We start from the raw sequence: 17,810 nt of genomic DNA, 5'->3' as shown, positions 1-17,810 counted from the left end.
CTTCTTCCCTTTTTTAAAGATGGGCACTACATTAGCCTTTTTCCAGTCATCCGGGACTTCCCCCGTTCGCCACGAGTTTTCAAAGATAATGGCCAAGGGCTCTGCAATCACAGCCGCCAATTCCCTCAGCACTCTCGGATGCAATTCGTCCGGCCCCATGGACTTGTGCACGTCCAGCTTTTCTAAATAGTCCCTAACCACCTCTATCTCTACAGAGGGCTGGCCATCTCTTCCCCATTTTGTGATGCCCAGCACAGCAGTCTGGGAGCTGACCTTGTTAGTGAAAACAGAGGCAAAAAAAGCATTTTTTTTGTAAAATTGTAACAAGCAGTGACTTTGTATTCACTTCCACGTGACTGGTGGAAATATTGAATAGCATCAGGCCTACTGCCAATCCCAGCGAAACCTTCCTAGAAATTATGGTTCCCCATTGACAGCTGTTTTGAGATCTGTCAGTTAGCCAGTTCCTAACCCATTTAATGTGTGCTTTAATGGTATTTTAAAGTGTTGATTTCCTAATCAGAAAGTGCTGCAGTTCCCACCCAAATGCATTACAAACGTGTAGCATATTACATCTATGCAGTTACCTTTTATCAACCAAACTTGTAAACTCAAAGAATGAAATCAGATTTGTCTGACAAGTCCTATTTTCCAGAAACCCCAGTTGACTGGCATTATATTCCTAGCTTTTAATTCTTTATCAATTGAATCCCATATAAACTTTCTCATCCTTTTAGCCAGGACGTCAGGATAACTGGCTTTTGGTTACCGGGTCATCCCTGCTTGCACTTTTTTGAATACTGACACAGCATTAGCACTTTCCCAATCTTCTGGAATTTCCCCAGTATTCCAAGATTTATTAAAAATCCACATCTGTGAGCTAAATGTCTCCTTTACCAACTCTTTTGGAACTTTTGGGTGCAAGTTATCCAGGCCTGTTGATATAAAAATATTTATCCCTAGCAGATGTTGTCTAATGTCCTCCTTAATTACTAGTGGAACAGAAAGTACTTCATCATCCCCAGGTGATAGGACAACATTATCCTGCTTCTTTCCAAATACAGAACAGAAAGATTTACTGAACATTTCTGCCTTTTCTGTATCAACAACTTTCCATCTCTATCTAGTAATGGGCGAACACCATGGCTAGGATTTCTTTAGTTCCTAATCTACTTAAACTCCCTCTTACTGCCCTTAGCCCAGCCAGCCATAGATTCTTCCCAGGTATATTTAGCTTGTATTATTAATGTTCCATATTTAATAGCAATCAAAGTACATTAGAAGTTATTTCTCCCCTTTTTTCCATTTTTTTGTTATTTCTAATTCCTGTCTTCACTTCCCCACTGAACCAGGATGAGCTTTGGTCCTCTTTTTTGATTGTGGAATTGTGGCTTTTGGGGCATCTAATTAACTCCCAATTTTCACTGACATGTTTCTATCTAAATTTTTCCTTTCGATCAATTTCACTCAAAATTCCTCAGCTTTAGGAAGTTAGCCACATTGAAGCACCAGGTTTATATATTACTTGTTGGGACGGTTCTGTGTTTGCCCTTGAATATAATCGGGTCCCATGGGAACCACCAACTTTCAGCTCAGTGATTAATACATCTTTAGCCACCATAATTAAGTCCAAAATAGCACAATCTTGTCTTGGCTGCAATCCCTTTTGTATTTATAAAATTTTTAGAAACTCTAGCAATGTTTTATTGCATGGGGACCTCAAATTGAGAAACAGCTTTTTCCCCACATTGGACAGGTGCTGGTTTGATTTGGCAGTCACAAATCAAACAGGTCCCCACAAGTACATACCCATTCCTGGGCTTTGTTAGGTAGAACATGCCAGAACACACAATAACTCCTTTAAGTCAAGTGTGCAGAAGAAGCCAACAGTAGGGTAGACAGGCCCACTGGGGCTAGCCAAGCAATATAGCCCGAGCCCAGGCTCATACCTACCCGTCCCCGCTCTTGCATCCACACTCCAATTGGGTTAACCTAGGGTCCAAGCCCATGTTAAGCTGGGTCTGAGCCCTATTGCTTTCCTGTGTGCACATGGCCCCCAGCTTGACTCGGGTCCTGGAAGTCCTCCAGATCTATCCCAGAGTTCCTTGGGGCAACTTCCTTAGTCCTCTGGAAGCCAACAATCTATGGTGCAGTCTGTTGTAAACAGAAGCCAGGCTCTCCTTTATGCAGCAGCTCGGATCAGCGTTAACCCTTTGTCTGCTGAAAACCTGTTTGCACACACACTACCAGGATGCCTGCAGGGTTTTCAATGGAGACCGACCCAAAGAAGCTTTTTGCAGAGAGAGCTGCTTCCTGGGCACAAGAGCACAGCCAGATTTTGGTGCATGCTGGCCAGGCACCCCTGCACCCGCAGCCCCTGGGACGGCCTTGCGGGCCAGAGAGCAGAACAGGGACTAAGCAGCTGCCCTGTTGGGAGGAGCAGCGGTAGCAGCGTTCCTGGCTGAGCACCCCCTCCCAGCAGGGCAGCTGCTTGGTCCCTGTTCTGCTCTCTGGCCTCCCTGGAGCTGCCTAGTCAAACTTTTACCATTAGTCCAGCAGGGGTGGTCAGAGAACAAGAAACTTACCAAATGCCTTCAGAATACACATACCAATTTCTGAACACTAGATCAAGCAGAATCCTATTAATGGCCAATACATGTGCTGCAAACCAAATAAATACCTTTTCTCTCACTCCATTATAGCATCAAATGGCTAGATCAGTCCTTTGGCTTCTGAACCTGCTTGTGTTGTAGCATGAGAGTTACACAGGATGCTAGAATAAAACCCATTTGCTTAACAGTTCAGTATTTAATATTCTATGGTGGAAATGCAGCCTTGGGTGGTTCATGTGGGCCCTTCAATTGGCAGTGAAAGCACTAGGAGGATGACAAGGAAATAATTAAGTTAGTAGCCGGAATGTGTATAACAAAAGTCATGGGCCATTATTTATTTTACATAAAAGGAGACTATATAGAAAGAGAAATTCTTGTGAAAACACGCATCTATCCCCAACGGCCTGAAACCCAAGGCTAGCTCTGTAACACAATATTAACCACTTCGGGCAACATGTGATGGAAGTGCCAGGTTGCAGAGGCTATGCAGAGAGGGGGATATGGGAGGTGACAGGTGAAAGACAGGGCTGTAGTTAAACACTCCCCCCCACCCCCCCAGTGTGGTTTTAAAGATCAAACTGAATCTGGGAACATTTCCTTGCTAGCCCATCGTCAAAGAGTTAATGATTTTGGCCAAGATTTTCCAAAGTGTGACCTAAGATGCCTTAAAGGGACCTGATGCTCATAGGGGTCATGCCCAGGCTTTCTGAAGATCAAAACCCTTCATAGTGTCTCAAGTTGAGCACCAAAATACTGGGCATCAAAAGATTATTCACTTTTGAAAATCTTGGTCTTGATCTGTTTTTCTCTTTGCACATAAAATCCATTTTATCACGCCCTGTAACCGGTATGGGAACTACTGCAAAAACATGAGCTTTGCTTCTAAAGATCTCCAAAGCTGTATCTTAAAGTAAGACCCCAGAAACAGCAGTTTGAGGCCTGTGCCTGGATACATCCAATATATCCAGTTCTCAATATGTATCAGCTCCCGCCACAAAACACATCCATCTCCCAAGGACAATTCAGCCTCCTAAGTCATTCCAAGTATGTGCTTTTTATTGCATCCATGATTTACATTTAAACCATATAATATTTGTTTCTCAATATCTTTTTGGACAAAAAAAACACAATAAAATGGTTACATCATTTAATCTGAGACATAAATTAATACATTGTGTGCTGCTTTCACTGGGATTTGGGGGGGAAGAAGGGAACAAATGAAAGTTGCAAGATCATACACAAATATAGGAGGGTGCATACTGGCCACTGGGACTCACAAAATCACAATACAGCAGCACTGACCAAAAGAAGAAAAAATCAAGGAGGTAAGTTAAATTGCTAAAATACATGACCAAGTTCAAGTACACAGCAAGGTCTAGAGAATGGTTTACCTTCAACCACGGGGCCAAAGGACATTCGCAGAGAAGGAGGTTGCTCCCAAACCCCTAGGGGTGTCCGAGTTGCTAGCCTTTGGCAGTATGCCTCAGCAGCTTGTGAAGCCACATGGGCTTTATGTTCCTGCAAATGGCTTTGATTGCTTGCCTCACCCTGTCAGGGGTGGGGAAAATACAGCAGCATGCTCCATGCACTTTATTAAAATACAGGCTGAGCTCACTGATGAGGGAAGAGAATTCTCACTCAGCTATCAGTAAAAGTGTATCATGCAGGTGCTTTGCAGCCAAAATTTGGTACATTGCTTTACAACAGCGCAAGAATGGAAACTGAGCCTGCCCTGGCAACACAAGGGGTCCTGCAGAACCTAGAGAACTCAGGAAAAAAAACTTGGATACCTACCTTTCAAAGGATGAGAGGAAAGATCATTTTTTCCAACCCTCAGTAGCTCATCAGGAAAGCAGGATTAGTTATACTGGTTAATGCCAGTTCTGGCTTCAATACCACACATTTTAATAAAATTTAGGTTCTCAACTGACATTATGAAAACAAAGATGTTTGAGTAAGAAAATTAAAAAATTCTTCAAAGCTTTACAGAAATATTTGTTGTGCACGTATCTAGCTCGGGAAGGAACCCAACTCTGCCCAATGCCACTCACTGCCAGCTGCAGTCACTACTGCTGCTAGCCCCACTGGGCAGCCAACTGAGTGAATGTCAAAGTGGGCTGTAGCCTCTCTATTACTGCACTTTGCTGTCAGAGGCAACGACTACGCTGCCTCGTGTTTAGAATCATCACAGACAAGTTAGCTCTGATAGTCACCATATCCGGCAGGACTGGGAAGTGACATCACAGGCTCAATAGCCAATCCCACTGCGTCATATGACAACAGACAACTGTACAGGAGAGCATTCACTATCACAATGATATCACAAACACACTGCAAATCATCTGCAGACTACACCACTGTAGGTTAGAAGTAGAACTTTTGTACAGAAAAGGTGCCATGTTGTGGTATTAATTTAATGCTGTACATAAGCATTAGCTTCATAATTCATTGGACACTTCCTCCATGATAAAACAGTGAGAATGTACTTTAGCGTGCACAGAAACAGAAGCAAGGTATTCTAAAGGACATTGATCATTCCACAAGACACCAGAATATTTAAGAGCAAAGAAGGGATATTTTATTTTGCTAAACATGCAAATTCCAAGTGGGATGTTGAAGGTAGATGAACATTTCACTTTGTCCAGTGTGTTGAACAGAAGAACACAGATCCCAGTGTATTCTCCAGCTTGGTCACTTCTCCAGCCACTGAGCTCTGCACACAGACCATCTCCACTCAGTCGAGCACACTACTGAAAAACAGACCACAACCGCCATAAAGCACGTCTCTCTGAAGACACTGAGACCCATACACAGCGTGCACACAGAAGACGCATCTGCAACCACCCACTCTACGTTCCCTGTCAGCTGCGCAGCAGGGTCTCAAGGGCTGCGCAGGTGGGGAGAGCAGCCCCTCCCTCAGCCCAGCCCAGCTCTGCCTGAGCTACCAGGCAGGGTAACCCCCCCACCCCCGGCCCAACCCAGCCCAGGCCCGCCGGAGCTGCCACAGCCGGGGAAAGGCACCTCTCACCTGGCCCCAAGCTGCTGTGGTGAGAGAGGACTGGGCAGAGACCTAGCCCTGGGGCAGCTTTCACCCCAAACCCCTCGTCCCTGGCCCAACCCCAGAGCCTGCAACCCTCCCACAACCCTCTGCCCCAGCCCTGAGTCCTCTCCCACACCCCGAACTCCTCATCCCCAGTCCCACCCCAAAACCCGCACCACCAGCCAGAGCCCTCATCCCCGCACACCCCAACTCTCTGCCCTAGCTCTGAGCTCCCCACCACCGCACCCCAATCCCCTCATCCCTAGTCCCATCCCAGAGCCCACACCCCCAGCCAGACCCCTCACCCCCCCCCCCACACTCCAACCCTCTGCCCCAGCCCTGAGCCCCCTCCCACACTCTGAACCCCTCAGCCCCACCACACATCAACCTCCATATTGGTGCACATAACAAAATTCATTCCACACATGGGTGTAAAAAATGAGGGACCATTGCCCCAGAGATTCCAGTGCATGCACGGGAGAGCAGGCGTCTGTGAAATGATGCTGCCAGTGGAGGCCTGACTGTATGTCCAGTTCAACAGGAGTGGGATGGGCCCTTTGCACAGGGACAGGGAAGGCTGACAAAGCAGGACACAGAGAAAAATAAATAGTAGAGCCAACAGGCAAAGGGACCGATTCTGATGTCACAGGGTTTAACTCCATTGGCTGCAGTGAAGCTACTCCTGATTTAGTCTCGTTAGAGACAATAGATCAGGCACAAGTTTAACGCCTCCCCCGGATATTCAAGGCAGAGAATTCAAATATGCTTTGGGTCCCTAATAGCTTTGGAGAGTCACTGGGGAATAGAATGATACTAGAGTAGGAAGGGAAGGTTCAAAATGGAATTTAAAAGAGCTATTACAACTCCAGAACCCAATACTGCGGTCAGATACTCTGCTGCCAGGGGGAGTGGCACCCACGCATCTGAGAGCAGAGTTGGGTCCTGGATCAGCCTTTAAAATATTACTAGTACTTACACCCCTTCTTCTCTTAGGAGTGCCAGGAACTTTCTCACACGATAATCAGGATCCATCTAAACACAAAACAAAGATGAAGGAGTGGTCACTAGCAGCTAGAATGGATTTACCAAGAACACGTCATGCCAAACGAGCTCGATTTCCTTCTTTGACAGGATAACTGATTTGGTAGATAGAAGGAATGTGGTGGATATAATATACGTGGACTTCAGCAGGCTTTTGACATAGTCCCACATGATAGTCTCATAAATAACCTGGAGAAATGTGGGCTCAGTAGAACTGCCATTAAGTGGACACATAATTGGTTAAACAACTGCAAATGAAAAGTAACTATTAGTGGAATGATGACAGATTGGAGGGAGCTCTCAAGTGGGGTTCCACAGGATTCTGTTCTGAGCCCGTTGTTGTTGAATATCTTTATTAATGAACTGGATGTTGGAATAGAGACCACACTGATCAAAGTTGCAGATGACACAAAGCTGAGGCGGCATGTGTGTGTGTGTGTGTGTGTGTTTTCTACAGACACTTTGGAAGAGAGCTAAAATTCAAAGGGATCTTGATAAATTGGAGAACTGGGCTACAGACAACACACACACAAAAATGGATTACAAGCCACCAGGAACAGTATCCCCGATAACGTCACGGCAAACTCGGTGGCTGAACTTTGCGACTTTGTCCTCATCCACAACTATTTCACATTTGGGGACAATGTGTGCCTTCAAGTCAGTGGCACTGCGATGGGTACCCACATGGCCCCACAGTATGCCAACATTTTTATGGCTGACTTAGAACAACCCTTCCTCAGCTCTCTTCCCCTAACACCTCTACTCTACTTGTGCTACATTGATGACGACATCATCATCTAGACCCATGGAAAAGAAGCCCTTGAGGAATTCCACCATGATTTCAACAATTTCCAACCCAACATCAACCTCAGCCTGGACTAGTCACAACAGGAGATCCATTTCCTGGACACTACAGTACTAATAAGCGATGGTCACATAACCACCACCCTATACCGGAAACCTACTGACCGCAGTACTTATCTACATGCCTCCAGCTTTCATCCAGACCACACCACACGATCTGTTTTCTACAGCCAAGCTCTAAGATACAACCACATTTGCTTCGATCCTTCAGAGAGAGACAAACACCTACAAGATCTCTATCAAGTATTCTTACAACTACAACTCCCACCTGCTGAAGTGAAGAAACAGACTGACAGAGCCTGAAGAATACCCAGGAGTCATCTACTCCAGGACAGGCCCAACAAAGAAAGTAACAGAACGCCACTATCCGTCACCTTCAGCCCCCAACTAAAACCTCTCCAGCGCATCATCAAGGATCTACAACCTATCCTGAAGGACGACCCATCACTCTCACAAATCTTGGGAGACAGACCAGTCCTCGCTTACAGGCAGCCCCCCAACCTGAAGCAAATACTCATCAGCAACCACACACCAAAAACACTAACCCAGGAACCTATCCTTGCAACAAAGCCCATTGCCAACTCTGTCCACATATCTATTCAAGGGACACCATCATAGGACCTAATCACATCAGCCACACCATCAGAGGTCATTCACCTGCACATCTACCAACATGATATATGCCATCGTGTGCCAGCAATGCCCCTCTGCGATGTACATTGGCCAAACCGGACAGTCTCTACATAAAAGAATAAATGGACACAAAACAGATGTCAAGAATTATAACATTCAAAAACAAATCTGAGAACACATCAACCTCCCTGGATACTCAGAGACCTAAAAGTCGCAATACTCCAACAACAAAAACTTTGAAAACAGACTCCAATGAGAAACTGCAGAAATTAATTAATATGCAAACTGGACACCATTAAATTAGGCTTGAATAAAGACTGGGAGTGGATGGGTCATTACACAAAGTAAAAACTATTTCCCCATGCTAATTTTTCCCCTACTGTTGCTCACACCTTCTTCTCAACTGTTGGAAATGGGCCATCCTGATTATCACTACAAAAGTTTTTTTTCTCCTGCTGATAATAGCCCACCTTAATTGATTAGTCTCATTATAGTTGTATGGCAACATCCATTTTTTCATTGTGTGTGTGTGTGTGTGTGTGTGTGTGTGTGTGTGTGTGTGTGTGTGTGTGTGTGTGTGTGTGTGTGTGTGTGTGTGTGTGTGTGTCTTCCTACTGTATTTTCCACTGCATGCATCTGATGAAGTGGGTTTTAGCCCACGAAAGCTTATGCACAAATAAATTTGTTAGTCTCTAAGGTGCCACAAGTATTCCTCGTTCTTTTTGCTGATACAGACTAACATGGCTACCACTCTGAAACCAGACCACAAAATGAAATTCAAAAAAGACACATGTAAGGTACTATATTTAGGGAAGAAAAACCAAACGCAAAAATGCAGACTGGGGGATAAGTGGCTTGGCAGCAGCACAGCTGAGAAGGATTTGGGAGTTGTGGTGGATCATAACCTCGACATGAGTCAACAATGTAAAACTGTTGCAAAGAAAGCAAATACAATTTTGGGCTGCATTAACAGAGGCATAGCATACAAGTCACAGGAGGTGATAGTACCGATCTACTCAGCGCTGGTTAGGCCTCAGCTGAGTACTGTGTTCCACTTTGGTCAAAAATGTATAAAAAAGATGTAGAGAAACCAGAAAGGATCCAGAGGTGAGTGACAAAGATGATCAGAGGGATGGAATGCAGCCATACGAGCAAAGGCTGAAGGATCGGGGTATGTTTGCTTTGGAAAAGAGTAGATGCGGGGGGGGGGGGGGGGAGAGTCACAACTGCGGTCTTCAAATTATTGAAAGGCTGCCCTAAAAAAAGATGGAGAAAAGTTGCTCTCTCTTGCCACAGAGGCAGGGCAAGAGGCAATGGGGTCAAACTCCAGCACGGCAGATTTAGATTAAATCTCAGGAAAAACATCCTCCCTGTAAGAACAGTAGGATAATGGAACAAATTGCCTGGAGAAGTCGTGGAAGCTCCTTCACTGGAGGTTTTCGAAAGGAGGCTGGATAGCATTTGTCTTGGATGGTTTAGACACAACAAATCCTGCATCTTGGCAGGGGGTTAGACTAGATGACCTTTGCAGTCCCTTCTAAGCCTTTGGTTCTATGAAAGAAGTCCCATAGGAAACAGGAAATGCACTCTCCAGGCAATCATAACAGGAAAATGAACAAAACTAAGACACTCAGCAGTCTCAGATATGAAGACTGAACACAGATTGGGACTCAGAAATGAAGGCTAGACTTCTGATTTATTATGAAGACAGGAGAGAGGCTTTGTTTCTTACGTCCCACTCAAGTAGGAGAAGTTTGAGTTATAATCATTTGGAGATCAGAGATTGCAGTTTCCTAATGTTTTATTTACATTTTATTGCATCTCACACAGTTTGAATATAAGCTCCATATTCAGTTGTTTATTCTGTAGTCTTCAGGTAGGTTGGTGAAGTATGGTGGGCTAGTACTGGAAATACTCCACATGGACAGTCCAAAGTTTACAAATGCTGTAATTTTGGAACTAGGGACCAAATATTCTATTTGAAGGGAGCACTCAGGCCTACATTTAGCAAAATAAACACAAATGGAGGGCTAGCTGCAATATGCTCACTGGCCTCTTGACCGACACCTGGATAGATAGAGGATAATATTCAATCTGAAGAGCACAGGAGTGCCACAAGGGAAACTATAGCAAACAGTTCCTTTATTGTATGTTTTATGTTCCTATAGTTAAAGAAAACCTTCTATTGATTCCAGGTTTATGAAAAAAACAAAATGTAACAAATGGAAAGAGAGGGAAGTTGATGACAATGACTATAAATTAGAAGTAATGAAATGCAGACTACTGATGAGGGAAGCTAAAGGTATGAGTAAAAAACCTGACCAGTAGGACTGGGGACAATAAGAGGGATTTTATAAAAATATATCAGGAACAAAATAAATCCTATCAATGGTATAAAGTCTGATACTAGACAAGGATGGTAAAATTGTAAATAATGAAGAAAAGGCAGACATGTTCAATCACTATTTCTGTTCCACGTTTGGAAAGAAGCTGGATGATATATTCATATCTCACAGTGATAACAAAATATTTTCTATGAGAACAGTAACTAGGTAGAATATTAAACAGCAGCTACCACACCTGACTATTTTTAAATCTGCGGGAATGGTTGCACCCAAGAATTTTAAAAGAATTGGCTGAGTTGCTCAGAGCCACCAATGTTGATTTTTAACAAATCTTGGAATGTTGAGGATATTCCAGAGGACTAGAAAAAGAAAACCAACTACTGTTGTGTCATTATTTAAAAGGTAAATGAGATGATCTGGATAACTATGGGTTGGTTAGCCTAACATTGATCCTGCACAGTTAAAAAATTAAATAATGGAAGCATAATTAATGCCAATCAACATGGTTTTATAGAAAACATGTCTTGTAAAACAAACTTGATATAGTATTTTGATGAGATTACAAGGTCTGTAGACAAAAATAACTGATATATGACATCTGTAAGGTACTTGACTTAGTCCTGCACAACATTTTGATTAAGAAATAGTAATATGCAAGATCAATGTAGTATATATTAAATTGATTAAAAACTTGTAGATCTCAACTAATTGTAAATGGTCAGCGATGAGAGTATTTCTAATGGGGTCCCACAGCACTGTATTCGTGGTCCAATACCATTTAATGCCTTTATCAATGATCTGGAAAAAATATATCATTACTGATAAAGTTTGCATATGACTCAAACTGGTGGAGTGATAAAAATCATACAGACAGGTCACTTATACAGAGCAATGTGGATCGTTTAGTAAGCAGGGCTCACTTGAACAAAATGCATTTTGATCCAACCCAACTATAAGGCCATATATCTAAGAAGCAAGAATGTAGGTTACATGTACAGGACAAAGGAGTGTTTGTGAAAGCAGCAACTCAGAAAAGAAAAGAACTTAAGGATCAAAGGATAACCACCTGAACATGAGCTCACGGTACAACACAGTGGCTGAGAAAGCAAACAATCCTTGGATATACAAGTAGTGGAATATGAAGCAAGAGGGGGGAGTGATACCAACACTGCATACACAGCACTGGTGAGACCACAACTCTATACTGTGTCCAGTTCTGATGATCACATTTTAAAAAGAATGTGGACAAACTGGAAAGCGGTCAGAAAAGCACTACAAGTATGACTCAAGATTTGAAAAACTTGGCTTACAGGAAGAGACTGAAGCAGTTCAATCTATTTGGTTTATCCACGAGAAGGTTAAGAGGTACCTGAATGGGGAGAAGATTTCCAGTCATAGGGCTCTAGCAGACACAGGCCTAACTAGATCCAGTGACTGGAAACTGAAGCTGGAAAAATTCAGACTAGAAATAAGGTGCACATTTTTAACACTGAGGGTAATGAACCGTGAGAACAAAACAGCTAGGCACGTAGTGGATTCACCATCACTTGGCGTCTTTAATTCAGGATTAGATGTCTGTCTAAAAGACATGTTCAAGCTCACCCAGAAGATCTGGCCTTGAGGCGTCACTTCACTTAGTGAAATTCCATGACTTTGGCCATGTAGGAAGCTAGGCCAGAGCAGCATAATGAACTTTCTCTTATCAGTTGTGAACATGTGAATTTTTTCCTGTATCTCTGGCAACAAAGTGCATCTGAGACTTGTGTGAAAAGCGATGACTTTTTGCAATACAGATATCAAGTGTGTGGGAGACTGAATATAAAGGAGCTATGCAGAATTCAAATTACTTTAATTAATTAATGGCCATGGATCACATTGCTACAAGCAAGTGCATACCCAATGTCTGTATAAGCTCCAATTTGCTCTCATTACCCACCTCTCTATTTAATGGATTCAAAATGACTTGAACCAAAGTTAAAATGCTGCCTACTTTCCCTCAGGTTGGTCTGTCAGGGATTCAGATCATCTGCGAAGTGACCAGCTTCCTAAACAAAATCACTTGTATTGTAAGCAACAACATTTTTCTGAAACATTCCAGAACAGCAGCCTGTTTACCAAGGGGGGAAACACCCTACCCCCAGTGACACTGCTCACCATGCTGGTATGCAGCAGTGGGGAAAAGCTGGTGCAATTTGATTCCCACTCCTCCATCTCAGAACCGCCCTTACTCTGCACATTTTTAATCCTGGAGTTTTAAAAGCATCAATGTTCAAGGTCACAATCTAACCAAAGTCACTTCCCTGCCTCAGAAGAAGGTTAGAGAGGTATCTATTGTCAAGATTTTATGTAAAATGGGCTGTAACTGTACCCTTGCAGGCCTGAGCCCATTAAAGACATTTAATGCGTGTGAGCAGTGACTTACTGACTTGCCTGTAGGTATGGAATTAAAAATCAAGGGAAAGAGAGGAAAAAGTAATCTAAATAAATGACTATTGCCTCAGGTGACATCTAGTTAGAGCAGATCCTCAGTGCTGTGCAAGTTTTAACAGAATTGTGAATAGTGAACAGCAGGGATACATGACTCATATGCTGCTAAACTATATGCTTCTTCATTTATGCTCAGCATCTCATAGCAAGATCTAAAGACAGTACATTCAGCTGCACCAAATCCATTTGATGAAAAAAAGGGGAGAATGGGAGGGAAGGGTTCACATGTAGAAGGGCTCTGAAATGTCAGTCACTGAGGATTAGGCCCAAATGCTACACACACATTTTTTTTTTTTAGCTCAAATACACAGTAGAGCATGTGCCTGATGGCAAGCTTGCAGGCACAGGAGATACAACGGTGAGGGGCTAAGAGCTACGTATTTCTACCCTAGGCAATTCTTTTCTTTAAAGTGCTGACAGTGGAAAATGAAGAGCAGCTGAACAACTTGACAGATTTATCTTCTTTCAGGGAAAGAGCCACTACACCTGCACAGGAAACTTTTTCATAACAAAATCTTCAATTATCATCTGCAATCTTAACTTATCACTTGTGCTTGAGAAGGCAATTCATGAAAGGCAAGTCAGCCCAGATCCCCTGGTCTGCAGACATGCTTCTCTGAAAACTAACTTCATACAACTCATGGGCACTCTATTTTTTTTACAGCTCTCTCAATGGACAGAGACATGGTGCTCTCTCTACTGATTGGAGCTGAAAACTGCTGCAGGGAAATCTACAAGTAATACTGCTGCCTTTTTGGAAATGTAACATGTTCAAACCATAGCAGACGCAATACAGGGCTCCCAATTTAACAGAGGCAAGGGTCTGTGGGCCAAAAGGTGCTTTCAAGGATGTTCTAGTCTCCCTCATACACCCCTGAAGCAAAAAGCCTCTTACTTGCAATGACATCTCGATCAACATCAGGAGCTTCTTGATTCCGATCCACACTTTCTTCCCTTTGACATGATGTGCAATCGTGCTGCGCTCGTTATCTTTGAAGTTACCAAGAAGCTGGAAGGAAACCCAGGAGACAGCCAGCAGCATTAGAAGGCAACTGTGCTAGCCACACTGGTGAGTGCAGCAATAGAAAACAGTCCATAGCTTAGTCTTGGAAACAGTTAAGAGTAACTGCCTGAAGATACTATAGGAACAGTCAGACCAGGATACTTTTATGGCATAGCTGTTATCAACAACATCATACAGAGCCAACCGTCCATTGATTTACTTTCTGAATCTTCTATCCTAGGCTAGTCTTCCCCAAATGACAGAGTCTATGAGGAACACAGTGATGTGTGCTAGAGAAACCTTGCAAAACTGTTGTAAAAATTACCATACATGAACTACCCTTCGTGAGAATGATGATAATGAAAATACTAACAGTATTTTAGTTACCCTTGTGGAGTGCCACTTTGAAGGCTGTACTAACAGTCTGATAAGCATTTACATCACCTGCTACAAATTACACACTGCTCTGAGGAGCAGAAGCCGGCCATGAGCTTGACCTGTGGGAGGCCAAGCATCTCCTGATGTGCTGAGCTTCCTTAGCCCCCATCAGTCAACTCAATGGGAATTCAGTGCTTCACAGGATTGGGCCCCGTGAATTCAAATTTAAAGTGTTTTGAGGACAACTCTGCTCTCTCTCTTCTATGCCCTTGGAACCGTTTCCAGCCAGCAGAAAAAAGAAGTCACTTTCTCTCCCGTGTTTTTCCTTTCCCTGTGTCTGTCTCCCACTCCCTCCTGCTTTCCTTGCTTTGGGAACATGACATTCAATGACACCGGATAACCGGTGTTGGGCCAATAGAGTAAAGCAGGTCACTATTTCAAAATGGAGCTCTATCGCACTCCCCACAGACACCTTTTGATCCCATTCATCAAGTGCTCTATTGCATGGGACATTATTCACACTAACAGAGTCACTCAGGTAGTCTCTCAGCCGTCTTGACATTCAGGGGGTCTCCTTACCTCCAAGGCCTCCATCAGCTGCTCTCCTGTCGCAATACTGGGTACATGAATGGTGGTGCTGAAAGCATCTAGCATTTCCATTTCCTGCAGGACATCTTTACGGCTGGTGGTTCCAATGATTAAAAGCTTGCGACCCTGCCCATATAAGAAGGAATAAATGTCAAGAAAAAAAAGAAAAAAAGGAAAGCACAGGTGTCACCCTTCGGGAGATTATGTTAACTGCAGGGAAAAGAAAGGAGGGAAATGGTGAGAAATGCTGCTTAAAGCCCCTACAACATATCTCTAACAGATTGAAAAACGAGAGATATCAGATTGAAAATAGTGGAAGTCACCAGCACAAATCTTTAACAAGACAATATCTAAGTATAAGGCTAAGGAAATCAGAATCCTTCCTGCCCATCAGAATCAGAAAAGACCGAAAAAGATTGTTTGTTAAGCCCCATCCATAAAGCCTGCATATCGGAACTTTTCTGCTAAAATGACCATTGGTGACATGTGAGTATCATTAGGGTTCAGAGTTAACACTCACTGAGCTGAATTAGGGCACTTACACCTCTGAGAGCTATAGTTTCTACTTGATGATGCTGTGGCTGTGATGACTGTTGTGAAACCTAGTACAAAAAGTTCCAGCCCCTTTAAGCATTTTTACCACTGGGTCAATGTCAAAAGGTCAGAAGCTGCCAGAGCTTCATATACAGAACTCCATCCTCCCCCACACCCCAGGCTAATGTTGCTGGAGACAAGGACAATAAGACAGCACTTCATTGGACTATGTTCTGAAGTAGCATTTTCCAGAACCAGAAAGGACAGAAACCTGATTATTATTTTTTTAAGTCAACACAAAAGCTTAAATTCTGATGAAAATGCTCTGAATAGCAGAGAGGAAGGAGTCTGGCACACCCAGGGCATCTCCTCACTCTACCATACATAGTTCTTTTTGCTGTGTCAGACACAACACTGTGATGACTGCACCCTCCCTGCCCTCAGGACACAGCATGCCAGACTCCTGAATAAAGTGAATAGGTCCGAATGCTAGTAACGGTAGGTGCAGTTAACGCACGGGGAGGCTTCTGTCCCATATTTATAAATTCTCACTAACGCAGCTCCCAAGTTCACAAGTCTGGGTGCACACAGTGAGTAGGAAAAAGATTTGGGGGTTGTGGTGGATAATCAGCTGAACATGAGTTCCCAGTTACCTGTACACAGGCTAAAAGACCCACAGCATGACCGCAGCTGGCCCAGATCAACTGACTCAGGCTCGCAGGGTTCAGGCTGTGAGGCTAAAAATGGCTGTGTCAACATGCAGGCTTGGGCTGGGATGCATAAACAGCGGAATATCGAGTAGGAGAAAAAAGGTTATTTTACTTGTCTATTTGGCACTGGAATATGGTGCCCAGTTCTGGTGCCCTCAATTCAAGGAGGATGTTGATAAATTGGAGAGAGTTCAGAAAACAGCCAGGAGAACAATTACAGGATCAGAAACCTGCCTTATAGAGTTAGACTCATGGAGTTCAATCTATTTAGGGCCAAAGACCCTGGATCCCTGCAGGCACAAGGTGAGGAGAAGGCTGCAGTCCTCACAGGGCAGAGCAGAAAGCCCCAGCCAGGCCTGCGAGGCGGCAGATCAGCCCCAACTTGCGGAGGCCACCCTGCTGCTGCTAAGTGATTCCATTCTCCTCCCAGTCCTGGCCAGGGGTCTCAGCTCCACCAGGCCAGAACCAGCCTCTTCAGCACCTTGTGCTTGAGTGTCTTGGGCCCCTCAACTGCACAGGGATACGTGGGTCAGAGGAAACAGTGTTACAAGCTTTGAAGAAATGTGTGATCTTGTTGCTCAGGCACATTTCCTAAGTTTTTGTATTGATGTAAAAGGGTGTTTATGAGATAAAAAAGCGAAAACTGTTGAGGAACTTGCTGATGAATTTGAACAAACCTAAGCATCTATTCGAAATAAATCACAGGTAGAGGGGTTAGGCGGGAAGAAGGGTTCCTGTTTTACCCCTGGGAAGGAGGGTGGATGGGAGGCCGGGTGCTCACTTCCCCAAGTCCATTCCTCTAGTCCTCATCCCAAATCTCCTGTAAAAACAGAAGAGCCCAGAAGGTGCTATCACTAATTCCACTGAGCACCTGAGGAATAAATGCCCTGTGCTGAGTGGGAACAGACAATAAGCAACTCATGGGAATGCTGCTCCGCAGAGCACAGAGGCATCTCAGGCAATTGTCACGTCTCATACAGAGTTTATAGAAGTAGCCTCTGCCCAGCCAGGCAGGAAGCACATAAAGGCTGTCAAAATTAATGGGAAGGAACTCCTGGGGTGGAGGGATACAGGTGCAGACATTTCTGTGGTCAGGGGAAACATTGTTAAGGAGAAAGACATAGTGCCAGGACAGATGGCAGAGCTTTTGTTAGTAGGTCACAAAATCCTTGTGCCTTTGGCTAAAGTGCACATAGAAACTGAGGATTTGGAAGCTGAATTGACAGTGGCAGCAGTACATGATAACCCGTCAATTATTACTGGAGAATGACTTTTTCAATGTAGCTCGGGCTGTCAAGGGATCTGCCAGCAGCAAGGAGGAATATGGTGCTGAAACCCCAGAAGGAAAGAGCTAAGTCCCAGGAACTGCTGGAGGAATGGGAGTGTCTCTCTTTAATTCCTCTGCAGCAATGGAAAAGAGTCTGCTACCAGGGGCGGGTGTGGTTGAGACCAGCTCCTGCTGCGTGGTGCTTAAAGGCAGCGTCTCCTCTGAGGGGCAGGGGAATGTGTTTCTGTCAGTGAGGAAACTATCCAGGTTGCTGGCTGCCAGCAGGCTGCAGTTGAACAGGGGGCAGA

The 17,810-nt window shown here is 44.0% G+C and overlaps 1 protein-coding gene across 3 annotated transcripts in view; it reads right to left on the bottom strand.

Annotated features, from left to right (window-relative positions):
* Window positions 1-3,650: 3,650 nt before the first annotated feature.
* The window catches only part of NSF (N-ethylmaleimide sensitive factor, vesicle fusing ATPase), a 177,454-nt gene continuing 163,294 nt past the window's right edge, over window positions 3,651-17,810 (bottom strand). For 2 of the 3 annotated variants that reach the window (XM_038385821.2, XM_043503254.1), the window contains exons 18-21: window positions 14,983-15,117; window positions 13,918-14,031; window positions 6,629-6,684; window positions 3,651-5,362 (exon numbers count right to left, since the gene is read on the bottom strand). In XM_038385821.2, the coding sequence (XP_038241749.1) occupies window positions 5,347-5,362; window positions 6,629-6,684; window positions 13,918-14,031; window positions 14,983-15,117 (321 nt within the window). In that variant the 3' untranslated portion in view covers window positions 3,651-5,346. The remainder of the gene's footprint in view (window positions 5,363-6,628; window positions 6,685-13,917; window positions 14,032-14,982; window positions 15,118-17,810) is intronic. The other variant, XM_038385822.2, reaches the window with a different exon arrangement.

The sequence above is a fragment of the Dermochelys coriacea genome, chromosome 27, assembly GCF_009764565.3.
Source record: "Dermochelys coriacea isolate rDerCor1 chromosome 27, rDerCor1.pri.v4, whole genome shotgun sequence".
In the NCBI taxonomy this organism is placed as follows: domain Eukaryota; kingdom Metazoa; phylum Chordata; order Testudines; family Dermochelyidae; genus Dermochelys; species Dermochelys coriacea.
This window is presented reverse-complemented; position numbering and strand designations above follow the sequence as displayed.